The 19,349-nt window shown below is 39.2% G+C and overlaps 2 protein-coding genes across 3 annotated transcripts; one reads left to right on the top strand and one right to left on the bottom strand.

Moving 5' to 3' along the window:
* Nucleotides 1-533: 533 nt before the first annotated feature.
* Nucleotides 534-2,847, bottom strand: LOC135472866 (peroxiredoxin-4-like). The gene has a single exon (XM_064752576.1). The coding sequence runs from the start codon at nt 2,845-2,847 to the stop codon at nt 2,113-2,115; it is 735 nt and encodes a 244-aa protein (XP_064608646.1). The 3' UTR covers nt 534-2,112.
* A 119-nt stretch (nt 2,848-2,966) lies between these two features.
* Nucleotides 2,967-19,272, top strand: LOC135477783 (phospholipid-transporting ATPase ABCA3-like). 2 transcript variants are annotated; one of them, XM_064757988.1, is made up of 20 exons: nt 2,967-3,035; nt 4,093-4,471; nt 4,889-5,194; nt 5,572-5,837; nt 6,372-6,609; nt 7,267-7,440; nt 7,826-8,007; nt 8,700-8,846; nt 9,542-9,662; nt 10,021-10,175; nt 10,703-10,858; nt 11,140-11,350; nt 11,644-11,893; nt 12,181-12,293; nt 12,768-13,790; nt 14,141-14,368; nt 14,850-15,349; nt 16,687-16,874; nt 17,550-17,720; nt 18,493-19,272. In XM_064757988.1, exons 2-20 carry the CDS (start codon nt 4,159-4,161, stop codon nt 18,926-18,928), a joined length of 5,178 nt encoding a protein of 1,725 aa, XP_064614058.1. In that variant the 5' UTR covers nt 2,967-3,035; nt 4,093-4,158; the 3' UTR covers nt 18,929-19,272. The 2 variants fall into 2 exon arrangements, with proteins under 2 accessions (XP_064614058.1, XP_064614066.1); XM_064757996.1 differs by having other exon boundaries at nt 2,985-3,021.
* The last annotated feature ends 77 nt before the right edge of the window (nt 19,273-19,349 follow it).

The following is a 19,349-nucleotide window of genomic DNA, read 5'->3' as shown; positions in this document are numbered from 1 at the left end:
TCTTCATGGTACTAACATAGCAGTTTTTCAGCCCTATGACAAGCCATGAGGGGAAGTCTACGCTACCGCCACTGAAGTATCCAGACAGTAGGCATGACATCCCATCCAGTCACATTATACAGACACCAAGCTAACCAGTCCTGTTTCCTTGCTCTAACATCTCAGTTCTGAGCACCAAGTGAGGCAGCAGCAAGTACCATTCTTCAAGCAGTTGCAACATATAACAGCTATAGATTCTGCACTCACAATATATCACCAGGTCTAACTTGTGACTCATCAGTAGTATTTCAGTCATTTAGGTAACCTGCGGATGGTTGTGGGTTTCTCCAGGGCTCAGCCCGGTTTCCTTCCACCACAATTCTGGCCGCCCTTGAATAAGTGAAATATTCTTGAGTACGGCGTAAAACCACCAAGCAAATAAATAAATAAATCGGTCATTTAGTAATGATCCTTTAATTGAAACGTATCCATACCAGACTAAAAAATTCTTCTTTTACAAGAGTTACTAACTTTAGTAAAAGTGATAGTAATGGTGATTGAAAATGTTCTAACCTTTTTTTGTAAGATGACTTTCAAAACAGACACCACTATTTGTAATTATGTATATCCTAATACAGCAAGTAGACAAACCTGGGCAATTCAGCACACTAAACAAGCGCAATGACACTTAAAAATGTCCTACTCATTTACACAAACAACCAAAACAATTTTCCCATAAACCACATTTATCATGAGCAATTTTTAATTTTCTTGACATTAAGCTGTAATTAAAAAGTCCTATTTTCCAATTTATTGCATAGCAAGGTTTTTAAAGTACAATTTACTCTGAACAGTTTCCATTAACAAGGAGAATGGACATATGCATTGCTTGTTCTTAGAATCTAAAAATGACTAAGCACTAACATACTTTTCACAAGAACTTATTAATGAATATTAAATTTAAAAAATAGTAGCAGGCAACAGACATCTTTATGAAATCATTTGCATCAGAAATAGCTGTCAGAGGCCTTCAGTGGACATTGGACAGTAATACAAGCATGTATTTAAAAAGCTTATCTCTAATCAGTACATTGCCAACTACAATTTACAATTAAATCGCTAAACAGCATTATGATGATATGATTTTTACGTGTAGATGGTATGAGTTAATTTGTCATGGGAACAGGTTATAGAACTCCAACTCTGTGCATGAAGGGTTAATTTAGTTCTACACCCAGAACATGCCAAATTAGTCTGCTCCAAAAGTGCACTTTTTTGGCAGAAATTGGCAAAAAATGATGAAATTAGCTTATTCAGCCTTATATCAACATTTCATTCTGATAGACAGTCCGAAAGTTGGAGATCATGTGATGGCCCTCCCTGAGGGCTAACACAAAATGGCCACCACAAGCTGCAACACTGGGAAAAAGGCCCATGTCTGTCACTCCATCAGTGAACCTTAAAGAACTTTACATAAGCTCTACTGAAATATCAATTCTATCTGGATAGCTGAAAATTAAATATCCAACAAATCCAACGAATACACTATCTTTGCCTGAGGTTCAAAACTAGACATTGTCCTCTGCTATAAATTACTAAAATATTTATCGGGGGGCAATTTCTTTCAAACATGCCATCTGTCACTACGGAACTTACATGCTCTCTATCTTCTGAGCCATGTTTCAGAATCAAAGAAAGTGCTTTTCACAAACAAAGTGGACCACCACCAACAAAAGCAAAACCATCAACTTTAAAAATCCCCTTGTTTGTTTTACTTTGTTCTGAGAAGCACCATGGCCCTGTTAAGCATAAGTTGGCTATGGTAACTAAGTACAGAATGTTTATAAGTACAAACTCACACATACACATATCAGCAGACATGCTTCAACAACAGATTGTTCCTGCATTTACAACAAAATTCATTAAATAAAACATTACATTCATGTAACAAAATTTACTTAAAATATAAACATCTGGAAAGTGAGGAAACTGAAAAGCTAGAAATAAGATAGACATGTAGTTTTTTTTATGACTGCATTGTGCCTAAAGATTTTATAATGGAATGACAAGATAAAACTGAACCACAAACTGATGAATGAAGGGATTGTTACATTTACAATTCGACTGGACAGTTTATTCCTCATTCATCTTTTTAAAATATTTGAGTTTATCTGCTGGGTTTGGTATAATTGTATCACCGCCTGGTTTCCAGCCTGCCGGGCACACTTCACCATGTTTGTCGGTGTACTGAAAGGCCTGGACCAGCCTCAAAGTTTCGTCTACTGATCGTCCTACTGGTAGATCATTCATTGTGATCTGACGCAGAACACCCTTGTCGTCTATAATGAACAATCCTCGCAGTGTGTGCCCTAGGTTTTGCAGATAAACACCATACGCCTTGGAGATATCGTGGGTAAGATCCGACAAAAGAGGAATCTTCAGAGGCCCTAGACCGCCTTGTTTACGTGGAGTGTTGATCCAGGCTAAATGAGTGAACTGAGAGTCCACTGAGCAAGCTACAACCTCAGCATTCAGGGCACGGAATTCCTCTGCACGATCACTGAAAGCAATGATTTCTGTCGGACAAACAAAAGTAAAATCCAGTGGATAGAAGAAGAACACCAAGTACTTCCCCAGAAAGTCTGCCAGTTTGATTTCTTTGAATTCTCCATTGACGACAGCTGTACCATTCCAATCTGGCGCAGGCTTCGAAATTATCGCCTCACTCCACTGAATAGTATGCCCTGAAGTTCTTCTAGTTTCTTGAGGATAAACATGTCCATCTCCGTATGTATAGCAGGTTTCTTCGTTTGCAACAGCGCTGTATACAAGAACAACGAAACCCAACAAGATGTGTGCGGCCGCCATCTTGAGTTTGACCACGTGTAAATGTACCCGGTCAAAATATACATTGCGCCAGCGGAATGCGGATCAGACACCAGAGTGAGCTCCCCTTACTGACAGACGACAAGTCATGTGATCAACACAACGGTGATCGGAGTGATGAACGTCTTTGTGCCGTCTGAGGGATTCTTTTTGTGGGTTTGTTTATGTTCGTGGGTATTAGATTATTATTTTTTCTTTCAAGTTGGAAGCATTAAATGGTGAGAGTTTCATGTGAAAAGTTTAGGTTAAGAGAGGCCCTGGAGTAAGGAAAACCTCTTTTAAGTGCGCGTGCACTTAGTTTTTGTGTCGGGTAGGTTCAGCTGTTCACAAGTTAACTATCACAGGTGTTGTGTTGTGTTGTGTTGTGTTGTTCATCCAGACAGACTCAGCGTCCTCGACAATGGCAAAACGCCAAATCTTTGTGACACAAGTGATTCCTGTAGCCATAACAGGAGAGGTAGCAATATTGTGTCACAAAATGATTACCGATCACGGCCTGCCTGTACACTTGTCTTTGATCGAATATGGATCTGTGTTTTGACAAGTCATCCGCACGACCTATATGTACATGTACAACCCAGAGACTGAGTTAAATGCCCATGTAGAAGACATTGATGCAGGGCTAGGGGTTATGGGGCTGTCCTATTCCCTCCTTCTGCAGAACTTTCGTGATAGGTAAAACAAGCTGATAAAATTTGTAGAGGTTTATTTATTACATGGTGGAAGTGACGAATCTGTTAAATAATTTATTTATTTATTTTATTGGTGTTTTATGTCGTACTGAAGAATATTTCACTTATACAACAGCTGTTAAATTTTTATATGATCTCCCTCTTTCATAAAAGGTGCTAAATATGTTTGGATAATATGTCATCAAAATGTTTAACCAAATTCTTTTGGTAACAGATCTTAGATTCATTGACATTACTGTGTCATTTTCAGGAATTACCAGTAGTTTGAAGTAGTGGAGGCCTTAATTGGTATTCATGGTACATGGTTTTAAGTGGTTGATTGTGTGGTCTCCACCTATAAATTTATATAAAAATACTTGCAGTTCAAAAATGCCTCATATGTCTCTTATTTAGCTGAAATCATTTATAGTGTAAGCCTTTGAATAAAATTTATTGGAATTGCTGTAGGAGAGTTTGGTGTATGTGGTGTTAATTTATGTGTGATACTGGTTATTACTGGTTTGTATTTTTCATGATTTTACACTTTGTTTTACAGATATGGCCTTAACAATTAACACCCATGTTTGAAGCCACCGAGTACTAACAACTGAAAGACAGCACCATGGCAAAAGGGAGACAGTTCCTGTTGCTTCTTTGGAAGAATTACTTGCTGCAGAAGCGCAAGATTATTTTGACAGTGTTGGAAATACTTCTTCCCACACTGTTTGCCGTCTTACTCATACTTGTTCGTCAGCGAGTCATAGCTAATCCTAAGCCATATGGCCAAAACTGGTCTGCATTTGATGTGGATACCCTCCCTTCAGATCTACGTGCAAAATTCACTGTAGTTCCTCGTGTGGCTTTTACTCCAAACAACAGGGCTGTGAGAACAGTTATGGATTCTGTGGGGAAAACACTGAGAGTCAATGTCACAAGTAAGATGATCATAAAAACAGTAAGATGGTACTCATGCTTCTTACCCAGATGAAATAGTGTTATAAAAAAAAGTACAAGTATCTAGTAAATGAAATCGTGTTGTTTCACGTTGCTGAACATTGTTCATCAGCTTTTCTCCCTGTTTACTTTATTTCACCTACATATTAAGTTTGGCCTGTATAAATGCACTTTCAGAAGCACACATTTGCCTTAAAAAGGGTACTTTTAAGTCCACCTAAGTTTTTCTGACAGGAAATTAATCAAACTTCACAAAAACTCTCAAGTCGCACCATAAGATGAATGAATCAATCAGTACATGCATCAAGCAGAACTGCCAAGCTTCAGGTGAAATACAGCATGGCTGAATAGCTTTTCTCCTGTTTGCACAGTGAAGACTGTACTTTTGTCTGTTGCAGATAATGGTTTCAACTCTGAAGACAGCATGGTGGGCTTCATCATGACGAACAATGCCACTGCCCACAACTTCCCACAGTTTCTGGCTGGAGTAGTTTTTCTCAGTGACTTTTTTCAGAATGGGACAATATTTCCAGAGAAAATTTCCTACAAGCTCAGGTTGAGTTCATCACCAAAGAATGCCACCACGCCTAAGTTTTCTCTGAATCCATTCAAAAGTGACACAAACTGGTTTACACAGTTTATGTTTCCAATGTTTCAGCGAGTAGGGCCCCGTGAAAACAAAACAATATTTGGTGGCTTACCAGGTATGTGCATGAGTCATTTATTGTCTCCAAGTTCGTGTAGTTTCACTAGATGTTGTCTCTTACTCAAGTGTGATGAAGCACTGACCTCACCCGTAGAGCAAGGTCTGAACTGGAAAAGCACCAGGATTGTTTGTATGTCATAGATGCGTTGAAAACTCAGCTAAACTAGTAGTATGATCCAGTCAGTTTGCAGTCAGAGTATAAAGTTTTAATATAACTGGTTGAGTATTTGGAAAAATTTTGATGCACATAGAGAAAAAGTTAAACAGCAAATTTAATATGTATGCACGTACATAGACATTCAGATCCACTGGTAAGTTACTTAAGGTGGTGCTATATGTTATTCTTATGGATGAATTTTGTGATGTATTTTACAGGGTACTATCGAGAAGGATTTCTGTCCTTACAGCATGCCATAAACAAGGCTGTGACTGAGTATATTGCTGATGCCAGTGGTACAAAGAAAGATAATAGAAGTAACATTGATATAAGGCTGAAACGACACCCATACCCACCATTTAATGATGATCCCTTTGTTCTGGTCATACAACAACAGTTTCCTCTGATACTCATGCTAAGCTTTGTGTTGTGTGCCCTCAACATCGTGAAGGACTTGGTCCATGAAAGAGAAAGAAAGTTGAAGGTATTGATCTTGTGGTTTTCATGTTTTGCCTACTGGAAATCCACTAAAATGTATGGCTAAACTGGTCTAGAAGATTTAAAATGCTGGACTGGAAATCCGCTAAAATATGTGCATAAACTTGTCCAGAAGGTTTAAAATGTTTGACTGTATGATCAGACAGCAAATCGGTGAATGACCTATCAGTGAAACCAAAGGATAGTTAATAAAAATTTTTTTACAACAGTCTATTATGTACACGATCTACTTGTGCTCTCAGGACGCATTAACAGTTAAATCAAATGGAGAAAAATGTACTCTAAAACAAATGAATTTTCTGTCTTTGCATCATTATCTGTCTTGTTTTATTTATTTCACATTGGATTTAACTAGTCATTAAATTTATTAGCTCATATAATCAGAATAGCTAATTAGTAAAAAATCTAGATCTAGAATGCAAATCCGCTGAAAAAAAAACTGTAAAGGAATAAAGTACATATAAGAGAAGTACATGTTTTAGTAAACTGACTAGTGTTAATGTTCTTTGTTTTTATCTAGGAGTCAATGAAAATGATGGGTTTGAACAACTGGCTGCACTGGTTGGCATGGTTTGTGAAGTATTTTCTGTTCTTGCTGATTACTGTGTTTATCATGACACTATTCCTGTGTGTGCCCCTCACCAGCAAAGGCAGTGTGATCGGGAAAACAGATAGCTTTGTTGTCTTCATCTTCCTCATGGTCTATGCTGTGGCTACTGTAGCATTTGCTTTTGCTGTCAGTGTTTTCTTCTCCAGAGGTAAGCATATACGTTTTTATCCAGTGTTCATTTCTTTTGAAAACTTTTATGGACCAGGTGTTGCAGTGACTGAAAAATAGTCATTCGCATTAGCTTTATTTGTTGCCCAAGGTTCTACGGTTTAAATTTTTGGGAAATAGAAATATTTTGCCATGAACACTTGCATGGTGTTGTGCTTATTTATGCATGTGTGCTGGTGGCAATACCTTGCTGCCATCTTTATAACTCTACATCAATATAATTGATAGCTCCACTTCAACATGTTTCTTGATCTCAACATGTCTGTGTAACTAAATTGCCATGGACCTATCCTGCAAACATACATAATACATGATTGTGCGTAGTGGCAACCTTGATTGACATTGTAGTTAAATAATGCAAAGCTACTTGGAGTGTACAAATAAGTAATAGGATTGAATGCACACAAAGTATAATTTTGTGTTATACTGAGACAGTGATTCTGTCATGTTCTTCTCAGTGTTTTACACACAAGGCGTGTATGTGTGTGGGAAAATGTTGTTAAGTAAATGAACCATACTGTATAAACCACAGTAGTCTTCTGGTAAATGTTCAAGTACTATGCCTTTCTGCACAATGTACATTCTGTATATGAATGTGTTAACTTTCTGCTTAGTACACGCTGTGTGAATGTTTCAGCTAATTCAGCTGCAGCGGCCGCCGGTGTTCTATTCTTCGTCTCGTATGTCCCATACTTCTTCATTCAGCCTCGCTATGACACTATGTCCTGGGGCCTCAAGATTGCGGTCAGCCTCATTTCCAATGTGGGCATGGCCATGGGAGCCCAGGTTATTGGCATGTTTGAAGGAACAGGTAAATTTGTGACTTTTAAGGTGGTGATTTTCTCATTAAATTATTATTATTCATTTTAAAATGACTACATCATTGGTAAGAGATATCTTTGAAGGATGTTGAATAAACTAACCCAGCCTAAATAAAAGCAGTTTGTATATTTGTGCATCATAACATGTGGATTGTAATAGTAACAAGCTAAACCTGCTATGTAAAGAGGTTCAAGAAGATAGAAGAATCAAAAGTGGTGATCAGGTTTCCATATGGTTAAAATTACCACTAAAAGCTCCACCTCTTTTCAGTGGATATAATGGCAAAGATGTATATATATATGACTAATGTATGTGGTGCTGTGGTATGGGTGTTATGTGTTCTGTATGTTACTTCTGACCTTGTCCATCCCCAGGTGAGGGAGTACAGTGGAGTAACATAGCCCAAGGTGTGTCTGTGGATGATGACTTTGCTGTGTTACATGTGATACTGGTGTTGTTGGTGGACACAGTGTTCTACCTGCTCATCACCTGGTATGTGGAAGCTGTATTCCCAGGAGAGTTTGGTATTCCTCAGCCGTGGTACTTCCCATTTCTGGTGAGGCATTTTCCATTGTCCCTACATCATCTGTGATATTTGATTCCCCTGGGCTGATTGGACGGGTTAAAATGTTGACACACACTTTTCACAGCTGCAGGCCACGCCCACTCGGGTTATGTGAATCACATCAGTGGGTTTAAATAATTTACAGTAAGCAAGTCAAGTTTAGCTGATGTCATTTTTCTTTGTGACGCTGCATTCCATGGTGTGTCATATCGCTGTCAGCACTGTCTGCAGTCAACATCAGCTCAGCTATATATATATATATATACATAAGGCAGGCTGTCTATTTGATAAACAGTATATGAACACCAAGGATTTAGATTCCTGTATGCCCCTCTCAAAGTCGATAACTTATAATAATATTCACACAGACCTATAATTTCATGCACTGCCTGTATTAACCACTGTTTGCTGTGAACAAACCATTAACACTTCAACAGAGCCAAATTAAGCATATTTCAGCTATATGTTTAGTTTGGTGAATGTCCACTATAATATTATAATATGGGTTGTTATGGAGAAAACAGTGTGGGAGGACAAAATATTGTTTATTACATGGCGAGTTTTCAGAATTGGTATATTTCCATCTTTCTGGTTCAGACTATGCTATTATCCTTTGTTCAGAGATATTTTTTGTTCTGCACATGTATGTTTAAGGGCAGTCATAGAATGCTTTTCATGTGCAGAAAACCTACTGGTGTGGAAGCTTGCCTGAGGAACTACTGGTGGAGGAAGAAGAACCTTTGTTACAGAACCCCCACCATAGTCAGGAGTTCTTTGAAAAGGATCCACTGGGCCTTAGAGCTGGCATCCAGATACAGAATTTGAGAAAAGTGAGGTTATACATGTATAATCAGTAGTCATCAGAAATTACATTATTTTGGGGTGATGATATGTATGTGGGTAACACCTCCTCTAGGGTGCTTATGGCATATGTACCACTCCTCCTACATAAAGGCCATCACATGTTAATGCCACTCTGTAAAATAATGTTGCTTTATTTTGTTGTATTCAGGCTGTAGTGTATTGCTGGTTATATGGTCAAGAAACACCATTTTTTTTTCTGTTTTAAGGCCCTTCAGCACTCAAAAAAATGAAATAAAAATAAAACTGAAAATCCCCCTTTTCGTTTTGTCCAATAATGATGTTTTAGTGATTTTTTTCTGTTTAAAGGCTTTCCAATCATGTAAATATGTCTTCAAGAGGAAAAATTTTCTGGTCTACAATTTCACAAATTAGATGGTTTTCAAGTTTTACTTTCATACTTTCCTCCAACATTGAAAATAGATTTATCTGCTAAAATTGACAGGGCTAAGTTCAAGCAATACAGGAGAGTTATTTATCCTGAGGTGCTGTCGTGTTGTCAGTATATTTTTGCATGATGTAGCATCATATTAAAATCTATATCTTCATTAAATTCCATGCTTTTTTCATCTACACATATTCCTAGCACATAAAACCTAAGCAAGAAAATATATGAAGAGTATAAATGTGTGTATTGAAATACAGCTAAGTTTCTCTGTTTCAGGAGTTTGAGGGTGGCACTGTGGCTGTTGATGGGATGAACCTAAATCTGTATGAAGGGCAGATCACAGTACTGTTGGGTCATAATGGAGCAGGCAAAACTACAACTATGTCCATGCTAACAGGTCTGTTCTGGATTATTGTTAGCTATGGTATTGCAAATTTTGTGAAAATATGTGTTTTGTGTTTTAGAAAAACATGACATGTAAATCCGTATGGCAAGTTGTCTGAAGATGGCATTAAAATGCATGTACCTGAAACTATGGGTACTTACTGTGGTGGGACTATTAGGTTACATAAAGTAAAGTGTAATGAAATATACAAATTGTTAAATTAAGGAAAGTTACGAAAATAGTGGGATTTTATTAAAATTTATGACTGTAAGTGTATCAAAATTACTCTGTTAGGATGTACACAGGAATTGCAACAATGATAAAATTGTATTGTCCTGTCATTCTGTACCACCGTTTTCTTGTATGTCAGGGTTTATTCCACCAACCAGTGGTACTGCAGTGGTTAACGGTTACAACCTACGCAAAGATATCGCTGGAGTACGAAGTAGCCTGGGACTGTGCCCACAACACGACGTACTGTTTGATGACTTGACAGTTAATGAACATCTGACTTTCTTTGGATTGGTAATATAATATTCTGAATTTTCAGTTATTTATTGCCCATGACAAACCAGGGATGTATACTAACCTTATCTGCAGGCCCACACAGTGCTAAATGGTAAAACTGTTAACATGCCTGATGCAGTTATAATTGAATATTTTGGACAGGTAATGATGTCATACTATAATTCTTGAACTTTTTCACATGTTTACAAGGTGAAAAGATTGATGAATTAGGGTACATCTGCCTTTCTGTGTGAAGAAAATCAGAATATTTTCAAATAACTAAAAGATAATTTATTTTCCATGAATAATTCAGACAAACCCAAATGTTTCTGAAGATTAATTTAAATTGTGAGAATATTTTTTAATGTGCAATGTGTGTCTGAAAATATGTTCATTTTTATGCACGTATTAAAAAACATTGATATATTTAAATGAATGATAGGTCATAAGGAAATATTCATATACTTACCATCACATAAATTTTCTGTGGGTAAGTAAACTTTATCTTTGTAAATGACAGCAAGTAGTAAATGTCTTAATTGCAGTTGAAAGGTTATCCCAAATGGAAACTATCAGATGAAATCAGTCGTATACTGGAAGCCATTGGCCTGGAGAGCAAGAGGCATGCACGATCTAAAACCTTGTCTGGAGGAATGAAAAGAAAGCTGTCTGTGGGAATTGCCTTGATTGGAGATTCAAAGGTATTGATGTTCTCTACTTGTAGTTGATATGTTATCAGAAAAGAATACAAACCACCACTTAATAAGCATTCATCCGCAGTAGAAACCTTAAATATCTGTCTTGCAATAAAAAAATGAATGGTTTATGCTTGACATCACTTTGGCAGTGTTTTAGAAATAGATTTGAATTTAGAATTGTCTTGTTGTCATATTTAAATCATCAGATTGTAAATAGTCATGTGGGAAGTTCCTCCAGAATCTTTGAATATCTAGATCTGACTTTTAGTGTTCTCAAATTGTAGATAGTCATATTGGATGAGCCATCGTCAGGAATGGACCCTAACGCCCGTCGTCACATTTGGGGAGTCTTGCAGAAGTTCCGAGCAGGACGCACCATGTTGTTGACAACTCACTTCATGGATGAAGCTGATGTTCTTGGAGACAGGATTGCCATCATGGCCAATGGAGTTGTACAGTGCTGTGGAACATCCATCTTTCTGAAGAAAAAATATGGTATAGAAACCAGTATATGTGTTCAGTTCTGTCTTTCAGATGTTATTTTGTAGCAGTTTGGATCAAGTTCTTTGAGTTTTTTGAACTGCTGTGAGTTTAAAGTATAGTAATGAAAATGTCATACCTTATGGCAGTCCTTTGTGTAAGCATGGAGATTGTTGTGCAGATGTTAATTTTGACATTGATTTAGCATGACAGTTCCATGCCAACACAGCTGTCAACACAGCAAGTTGTACCTTGTGTGTTGAGGTGCTGTATTCACCATTATAGTCACCCTTGGTTTTGTGTTGCAGGTGCTGGCTACCACATGGTGATGGTGAAGAAACAAAACTGTGATGTAAAGCAGATGACAGAGCTGGTACAGAGTTGTGTACCCCAGGCCAGTCTGGAGAGCTGTGTTGGCATGGAACTGTCCTACATTCTGCCTGAGGAGAGCTCGAATCAGTTTGAGGCTCTCTTCTCGCAGGTGGAAAGCCGCAAAGAAGAGCTGGGAATATCTAGCTACGGTGCCTCAGTGACAACCATGGAGGAAGTCTTTCTCAGGTATGCGGATGACAAAGCTCTCCACAAAAGCCTGATCATGTCTCAACCAGACCAGGCTTCACTTAATTCAGTGAAAATATTTGCAGTTTGGAATTGCCCATGTCAGGGAGGGCTGACAATATAAGTGCTAAAGTAATGAAACAAGCATGTTGTTAATGTCTGTTGTGTACTATACATTGAGCTGTTAGATTGTAACACAAATAAATGTCTTTGATGTCATGTTTTGAGTGTCATATTAATGAAGTGACATTATCCCATAGTCATTGATTTATTCGCTTCTGTTACAGAGTTGGAGAAACACTTGACACGAAGCAGTATGTGCCAGGTAGTGCAGGTTACGAGAGCCTGGAATCTTCACAGTCCCATCAGGTCTCTCGTATAGATGCTTACACAGGTGTTGGTGAGTTGCCCATTTTCTGCCTGTACATCCATGTACATTATTCTCACAGTGATGAAAGAACCTTCTGCAGGAAATATGCTTGAGTTATTCTGCTAAGGCTTATTCTTGTTTCAGCAGTTACAACACTGATTTTATATGTTTACATGCAATTTAAGGGCCCATTCGTTTTTTTTTTTCTTTTCTACTATGTGTGAATTAACATAGTTAATGACAAAAGTGACTAAGCTATGTGTACTGATAGTTTAGATAGCTGAAAGAGAATTTCAATAATATGATTTTTGAGCTATAAAGTGTATAACATTATCATTAAATATGACTCTACCTTTAGTTTTATAGACATCTGAAGAGACACATGAATGAGAAGTTCATTAACATGATTCTTTACCTTTTCAATACCGAGTATTTTTGGTTGACATGAGTAGTTGTATTATCAGTATAGCCTCATTGTTTATCATACGTATGTTCTGTTTTCAGAGTTCCGTGTGGAGATGACCAGAAACTCTGGCATTTACCTGTACTTGCAGCAGTTTTCTGCCATGTTTATCAAGAGAGTTCTTCACACATGGAGGAACAAATTGGTGACTTTGTCCCAGCTGTTTGTTCCACTTTTCTTCACAATCATGGCTCTTATTGTGATCAAGACATTCCCAGGTCCCCAGGATTCCCCAGCTCTCGATCTTACCCCCGACAGGTTTTCAGAAAACACCATTGTCTACTCCTTGGGCCGTTTTGCAGACAATGACAGTAAACAGTTAGCAGATTTTTACAGGCATCAGCTGAAAAACTGTTCCTCCAAGGTGCTCTTCCTGAACAATCAGACAGGCTACAGAACAGACCCAGATATGATGAACTATCTGTTTGCTCGCGGTGTGAAGGCCCTTGCCAGTTACAATCGTCACTTCATGGTGGCTGCAGCTATAGAAAATACCAGTGACTCTCTGGTTAAAGCCACTGCCTTCTTCAACAACCAGGCTTACCATACCCCAGGAATGACCCTGGCTGTGTTAGCCAATGCTTCTCTCAAGTATTTCACCAATACGTCCTACTCCATGACTACCATAAACCATCCTCTGCCAAGAACGTTGAATGACAAAGCTCAGGACGAACTGACCAAGGAAACTACTGGCTTTACTATTTCTTTTAACCTGATGTTTGGAATGTCTTTCCTTGCCAGCAGCTTTGTTCTTTTCCTGGTGAAAGAAAGGGCCACCAAGGCCAAGCATATTCAGTTTGTTAGCGGAGTTCATTCGATAAACTTTTGGATATCTACCTTTTGCTGGGACATGATAAATTTCCTGATTCCCTCCCTGCTGATCATTGCAGCATTTGCAGCCTTTGATATGAAGGCGCTTGTGAATGATGGGCGTTGGTTGCACATGTTACTACTGTTTTTTTTGTATGGCTGGGCTATGCTGCCTTTCATGTACCTCCTGTCCTTCATCTTCACAGTGCCCTCTTCAGGCCTTGTATGGCTCAGCATGTTTAACATCCTCTCAGGTAGGTCCCATAGTCTAAGGCAAAAGACATCACTTCCAATTTCATGGATGAGGAAGCATGATTGCTTAGGGCTTGTTGCACTTAATGATTTGAGTATACAGATAATAAATATACCATTGACGTTGTTGAACAGTGGTGTTTAAGCAGGTTGAACTTAAATGTGTAGTTGCACTGATCAGTTTAACATAATACACAAGTAGTGTTAGCCTGAAAAATGAGAAGAGAGAAACACAAGGTTTGGCCAAGCTCAGTATATTTTCCTGTGGATCATTTAAATTGATTTGTATTCCTTGTGAAATCTTTTGCATTTGTGATTTTCATCCGGCATGTGTGTTATTTGTCATTCCCAGGTGTTGCCACCACTCTTGCTGTTGGTATCTTGAGTATCCCCCAGTTACAACTGGAGTACTTGTCTACTGCTCTTAAGTGGGTGTTCCTTGCCATCTTGCCCAACTTCTGTCTGGGACAAAGCCTCATTGATTACTACACCAATTATCAGGGCCTCTCCATATGTGGCAGCATACCTCCAGATAAGCTCAAACTCATCTGTGCTTTTGTGGCCACTCCATGCTGCAAAGGTAATTCACTGTATCAATTTGAATTTGATAGGTTTTGTGAGCAGGTTGGGAGATGTTTTCAGAGTGAGGAGGAATTATTTGTACTTCACACCTTACTTTGACATTTACAGTTCAGTGTCGGTAGTTGTAGTTGAGCTGGTTTTAAGTATATATTCCTAAATGTACATATCAAGGTATTGGCGGGGCCTCCATGGCGTAGTTTTTAGCCGAGCTCACGTTGGCTTCCTGCCCCTTGGTACATGTACATGTATGTAGGAAGGTCTGCTGTGGATGGTCACAGGTTTCCCTGAGCCGGTTTTCTCTCACCATAATGCTTGCCAGGGTTGTAGAAATAAAATATTCTTGAGTACATTATAACACCAATCAAATATATAAATAAATCAAAGTTTTTGCATCATAAATAAAAATTTAGCTTTTTCTAGTGTGTGTGATTACCACTTTTCTATGCTTTTTAACAGTGTTTTATGGACTTTGTTCACAGATCACTGCACAGAATTCTGCTTCCACTACCAGGAGAACTACCTGGCATGGGAGGCGGATGGAATAGGAAGAGAGTTGGTGTTCCTCTTTGCACAGGGGGTTTTGTTTTTCACCCTGGTGCTGATTATAGATTCAGAGGTCCTGCTTACTCTGTGGTACAAACTGAGGCCACGGTTGACCCTAGTGAGGCAGACTGGGGAGGGGGAGATGGGGGAAGTGATACAGGAGGATGAGGACGTGGCTAGGGAGAGAGCCCGAATAGCTAACGCTCCCTGGACAGACTCCCTTATTCTGAAGGATCTCACTAAAATGTACAGCTCCGGTTCCCACCTGGCTGTCGACCAGATTACATTGGGGGTGCCTCAGGGAGAGTGCTTTGGCTTGCTGGGCATCAATGGGGCAGGCAAAACCACCACCTTTAAGATGATAACTGGAGATGAAACAATTACGTATGGCAATGTCCATGTAGATGGCAGCAATGTGCAGACAAACATCAAAACTGTAAGTTTAACATTTAGGAAAAATATGTACTTTCTTTTAAATACAGGTAGTAATATCTTTACAACATTATTTTAGTAATAACATGGATCTGGTATGAATACTTCCTGTGTAATGCTCTTACATGTAAAATCAAAACTTTTTGTTTTTAATATTAAGAAATCCTACTTTTATCTGAGGAACTGTACAGATAATAATAATATGTTTGTACTTTGTACTGGTTCAACAGAAGCTTGGGCATTGTGTTGAGTGTGATAAACTGATGGATCAGTAATGATGTGAATTGTGTGTGAATATTTCTGATGAAACATTCTCACATGTGCTTTGTACAGGTTCAACAGAAGCTTGGGCATTGTGTTGAGTGTGATAAACTGATGGATCAGTAATGATGTGAATTGTGTGTGAATATTTCTGATGAAACATTCTCACATGTGCTTTGTACAGGTTCAACAGAAGCTTGGGCATTGTGCTGAGTGTGATACAGTGATGGATCAGTGATGATGTGAATTGTGTGTGAATATTTCTGATGAAACATTCTCACATGTGCTTTGTACAGGTTCAGCAGAAGCTTGGGCATTGTGCTGAGTGTGATACAGTGATGGATCAGTAATGATGTGAATTGTGTGTGAATATTTCTGATGAAAAATTCCCATATGTGCTTTGTACAGGTTCAGCAGAAGCTTGGGCATTGTGCTGAGTGGGATACAGTGATGGATCAGTAATGATGTGAATTGTATGTGAATATTTCTGATGAAACATTCGCATATGTGCTTTGTACAGGTTCAGCAGAAGCTTGGGCATTGTGCTGAGTGTGATACAGTGATGGATCAGTAATGATGTGAATTGTATGTGAATATTTCTGATGAAACATTCTCATATGTGCTTTGTACAGGTTCAGCAGAAGCTTGGGCATTGTGCTGAGTGTGATACAGTGATGGATCAGTAATGATGTGAATTGTATGTGAATATTTCTGATGAAACATTCTCACATGTGCTTTGTACAGGTTCAGCAGAAGCTTGGGCATTGTGCTGAGTGTGATACAGTGATGGATCAGTAATGATGTGAATTGTGTGTGAATATTTCTGATGAAACATTCTCACATGTGCTTTGTACAGGTTCAGCAGAAGCTTGGGCATTGTGTTGAGTGTGATACAATGATGGATCAGTAATGATGTGAATTGTGTGTGAATATTTCTGATGAAACATTCTCACATGTGCTTTGTACAGGTTCAGCAGAAGCTTGGGCATTGTGTTAAGTGTGATACAGTGATGGATCAGTAATGATGTGAATTGTGTGTGAATATTTCTGATGAAACATTCTCACATGTACTTTGTACAGGTTCAACAGAAGATTGGGTATTGCCCACAGTTTGATGCACTGATTGATCAGTTGACTGGACGAGAGACACTTACCATGTTTGCACGTCTACGTGGGGTGGTAGAGAAGCAGATCCCAGCTGTGGTAGATGCACTGATCCGATCATTGTTACTGGAGGAGCATGCAGACAAGCTGGCCCAACATTACAGGTCAGTGTAAAACAGATCTATTGGCCTACTCAGCCGTACATGGAAGTCACTTTTACAGAACTAGTGCTAACTGATATGTTTGTGAATTACTACATATGTTCCAGAAGACTAGTCACCATGTGAAAAAGTTGAGAGTGCACTTGACTCTATGCTTCAGGCAGTCAATACCAAAAAGACATTACACACACATGTTGCTGTGAAGCAATCTTGTAAAAATACTTTGTTAGGCTTAACTTTACCCTATCAGAAATAAAAAGGTTGGTTAGTGGTGAACTCTTTCTTTTTTATTCTGGCTAATGACGATGGTTGGCTGGTCATGAAGTCTGAGGAAGTTTGGGTGGGGGGAACCTACATGTACAACCATCCACAGGTTGCTGGTAGACCTTCCCAAATACAAGCCGCTAGACTTAAACTCACAGTAGTTGCATTGGTGAAAGGCTTAAGGGGTCATTGTGCAGTATTGAATGGCTTGGCTGCATTGCTGGACTAGTGGAAGTCAGCTACCCATGGAATCCTCTACATTGTAAATGCAACGGCTCAGATAAGTTAATGTGCAAGCAAACAAGGGACCAGGCAAACAAAGTATAGTTTACAGAATAAACCTGCTCATTAGATTATTTCAGAACATCTGTCTAAATTTCAGTAATTTATGTCTGTCTGTTGTCCATTTCACAGTGGAGGAAACAAGAGGAAGCTATCTACAGCCATAGCGTTGGTGGGAGATCCTCCGATTGTGTTCCTGGATGAACCAACAACTGGCATGGACCCGGTGGCACGCCGCCTCCTGTGGAACACGCTGACCCGAGTGAGGGACAGTGGCCGCACGCTCATTCTCACCTCACACAGGTGGGTTAACATTAGGATTTTTGGCGTTGCAACTCAATCCTACATTACTCTCTACAAACTTGATCAGTATGGTTAAGACCGGCCCGGATAGCACGGTTGGTAGAGCGTCCGCTTCGGGACCGGTAGATCCAGGATCAATCCTTGATCGAGTCACACCTAAGACTTTAAAAGAGGAAGTTGTAACTTCCTCGCTTGGCGTTCAGCATGAAGGGGATAGTGCAACGACTGGTTGACCCGTATCAGTATAATGGCTCGGGCGGAGCGGCTTACTTGCCTTCGGTAAGTCGTCTCAGTGAAGCAGCACTAATTAAAGAGCGGTGGAAATCGGTCCTGCAACAAGGAGGCACATTACACGTGCATGCATCCTAAGGATTCCTTCGTCGTCATATGACTGAAAAATTGTTGAGTACGACGTTAAACCCCAAGCACTCACTCGCGCTCAGTATGGTTAAGAAAGCTCTCGTTATAAAATCCAAGTTTAAAACATTTACCTGTGGTTCTGTCAAAACATAAAAGGTAATTTTAGATACACTGCAGCTAGCAGCACAATGTAATAAAGTTGGCAAAACTCACTTATTTTTCTTGCTTTGTTCTCATTAGATGACAGCGTCTTTTGTGAACACTTATAACAGGAGTACAGCATACAACGTGTAGAGAACAGTTTGTGCCTCTCAATATAACTTGACCAGTCATAAATTACATGGTATATTATTATTGATATGTGATGTTTCTAAATTCAAATTAAATAATGTTAATCTTATATTGCCACCAGCATGGAAGAGTGTGAAGCGTTGTGTACACGTCTGGCCATCATGGTGAATGGCCAGTTTAAGTGCTTGGGCAGTCCACAACACCTGAAGGCCAAGTTTGGCGAGGGCTACACGCTGATTGTGAAACTGGCTTACCCTGTAGGAGGCAAAGAGCCAGATGTGGGCCCTATCATGGGCTTCATCCAGCAGACATTCCCTGGAAGCGTTCTCAAGGACCATCACGAAGGTATGGTACACTACCACGTGCACACCACCACGATGACCTGGGCCGAGATCTTCGGCACGATGGAACGGGCTAAGTCTAGGTACCATATTGAGGATTACTCTGTAAGTCAAACTACGTTGGAACTGGTCTTTATCAGCTTGGCACGCTCACAGGTGCCCCCTGTGGAGCAGGAACCAGGGTGCTGTGGGCCATGCAGACTCCTTTGTTCATGATCAGACTCACACAGCACAGTATGGGTAAGAAGACTTCTTCATACTCAACTGATCAATAAAACATGGCAGCAGTGCAAACCCAGTCCATGCCTCAGTCCCCTTCTTTGGTTGTGATTATCATGTATGGAATGCCAGGTCACAATGCTGTCATTGTTCAGTATGGCTACAGTGTATGTTGGTAGTTTTTAATGAGGACTTTAGTTCTTGTGGATCAATGCAATATATTATAATAATCATGAACATGTGCTCAGTTCTTACTTGGCCTGTGCTGTGAGAATCAAGTTTACTTAGTCCAGACTAAAGCTGTCCTATATACATGTATGTGTGTAGAATTGTGATCACTATGACACACACATGCATATATATATATATATATATATATATATATATATATATATATATATATATATTTAGTAAATTG

The sequence above is a fragment of the Liolophura sinensis genome, chromosome 1, assembly GCF_032854445.1.
Source record: "Liolophura sinensis isolate JHLJ2023 chromosome 1, CUHK_Ljap_v2, whole genome shotgun sequence".
NCBI classification, from domain to species: domain Eukaryota; kingdom Metazoa; phylum Mollusca; class Polyplacophora; order Chitonida; family Chitonidae; genus Liolophura; species Liolophura sinensis.
This window is presented reverse-complemented; position numbering and strand designations above follow the sequence as displayed.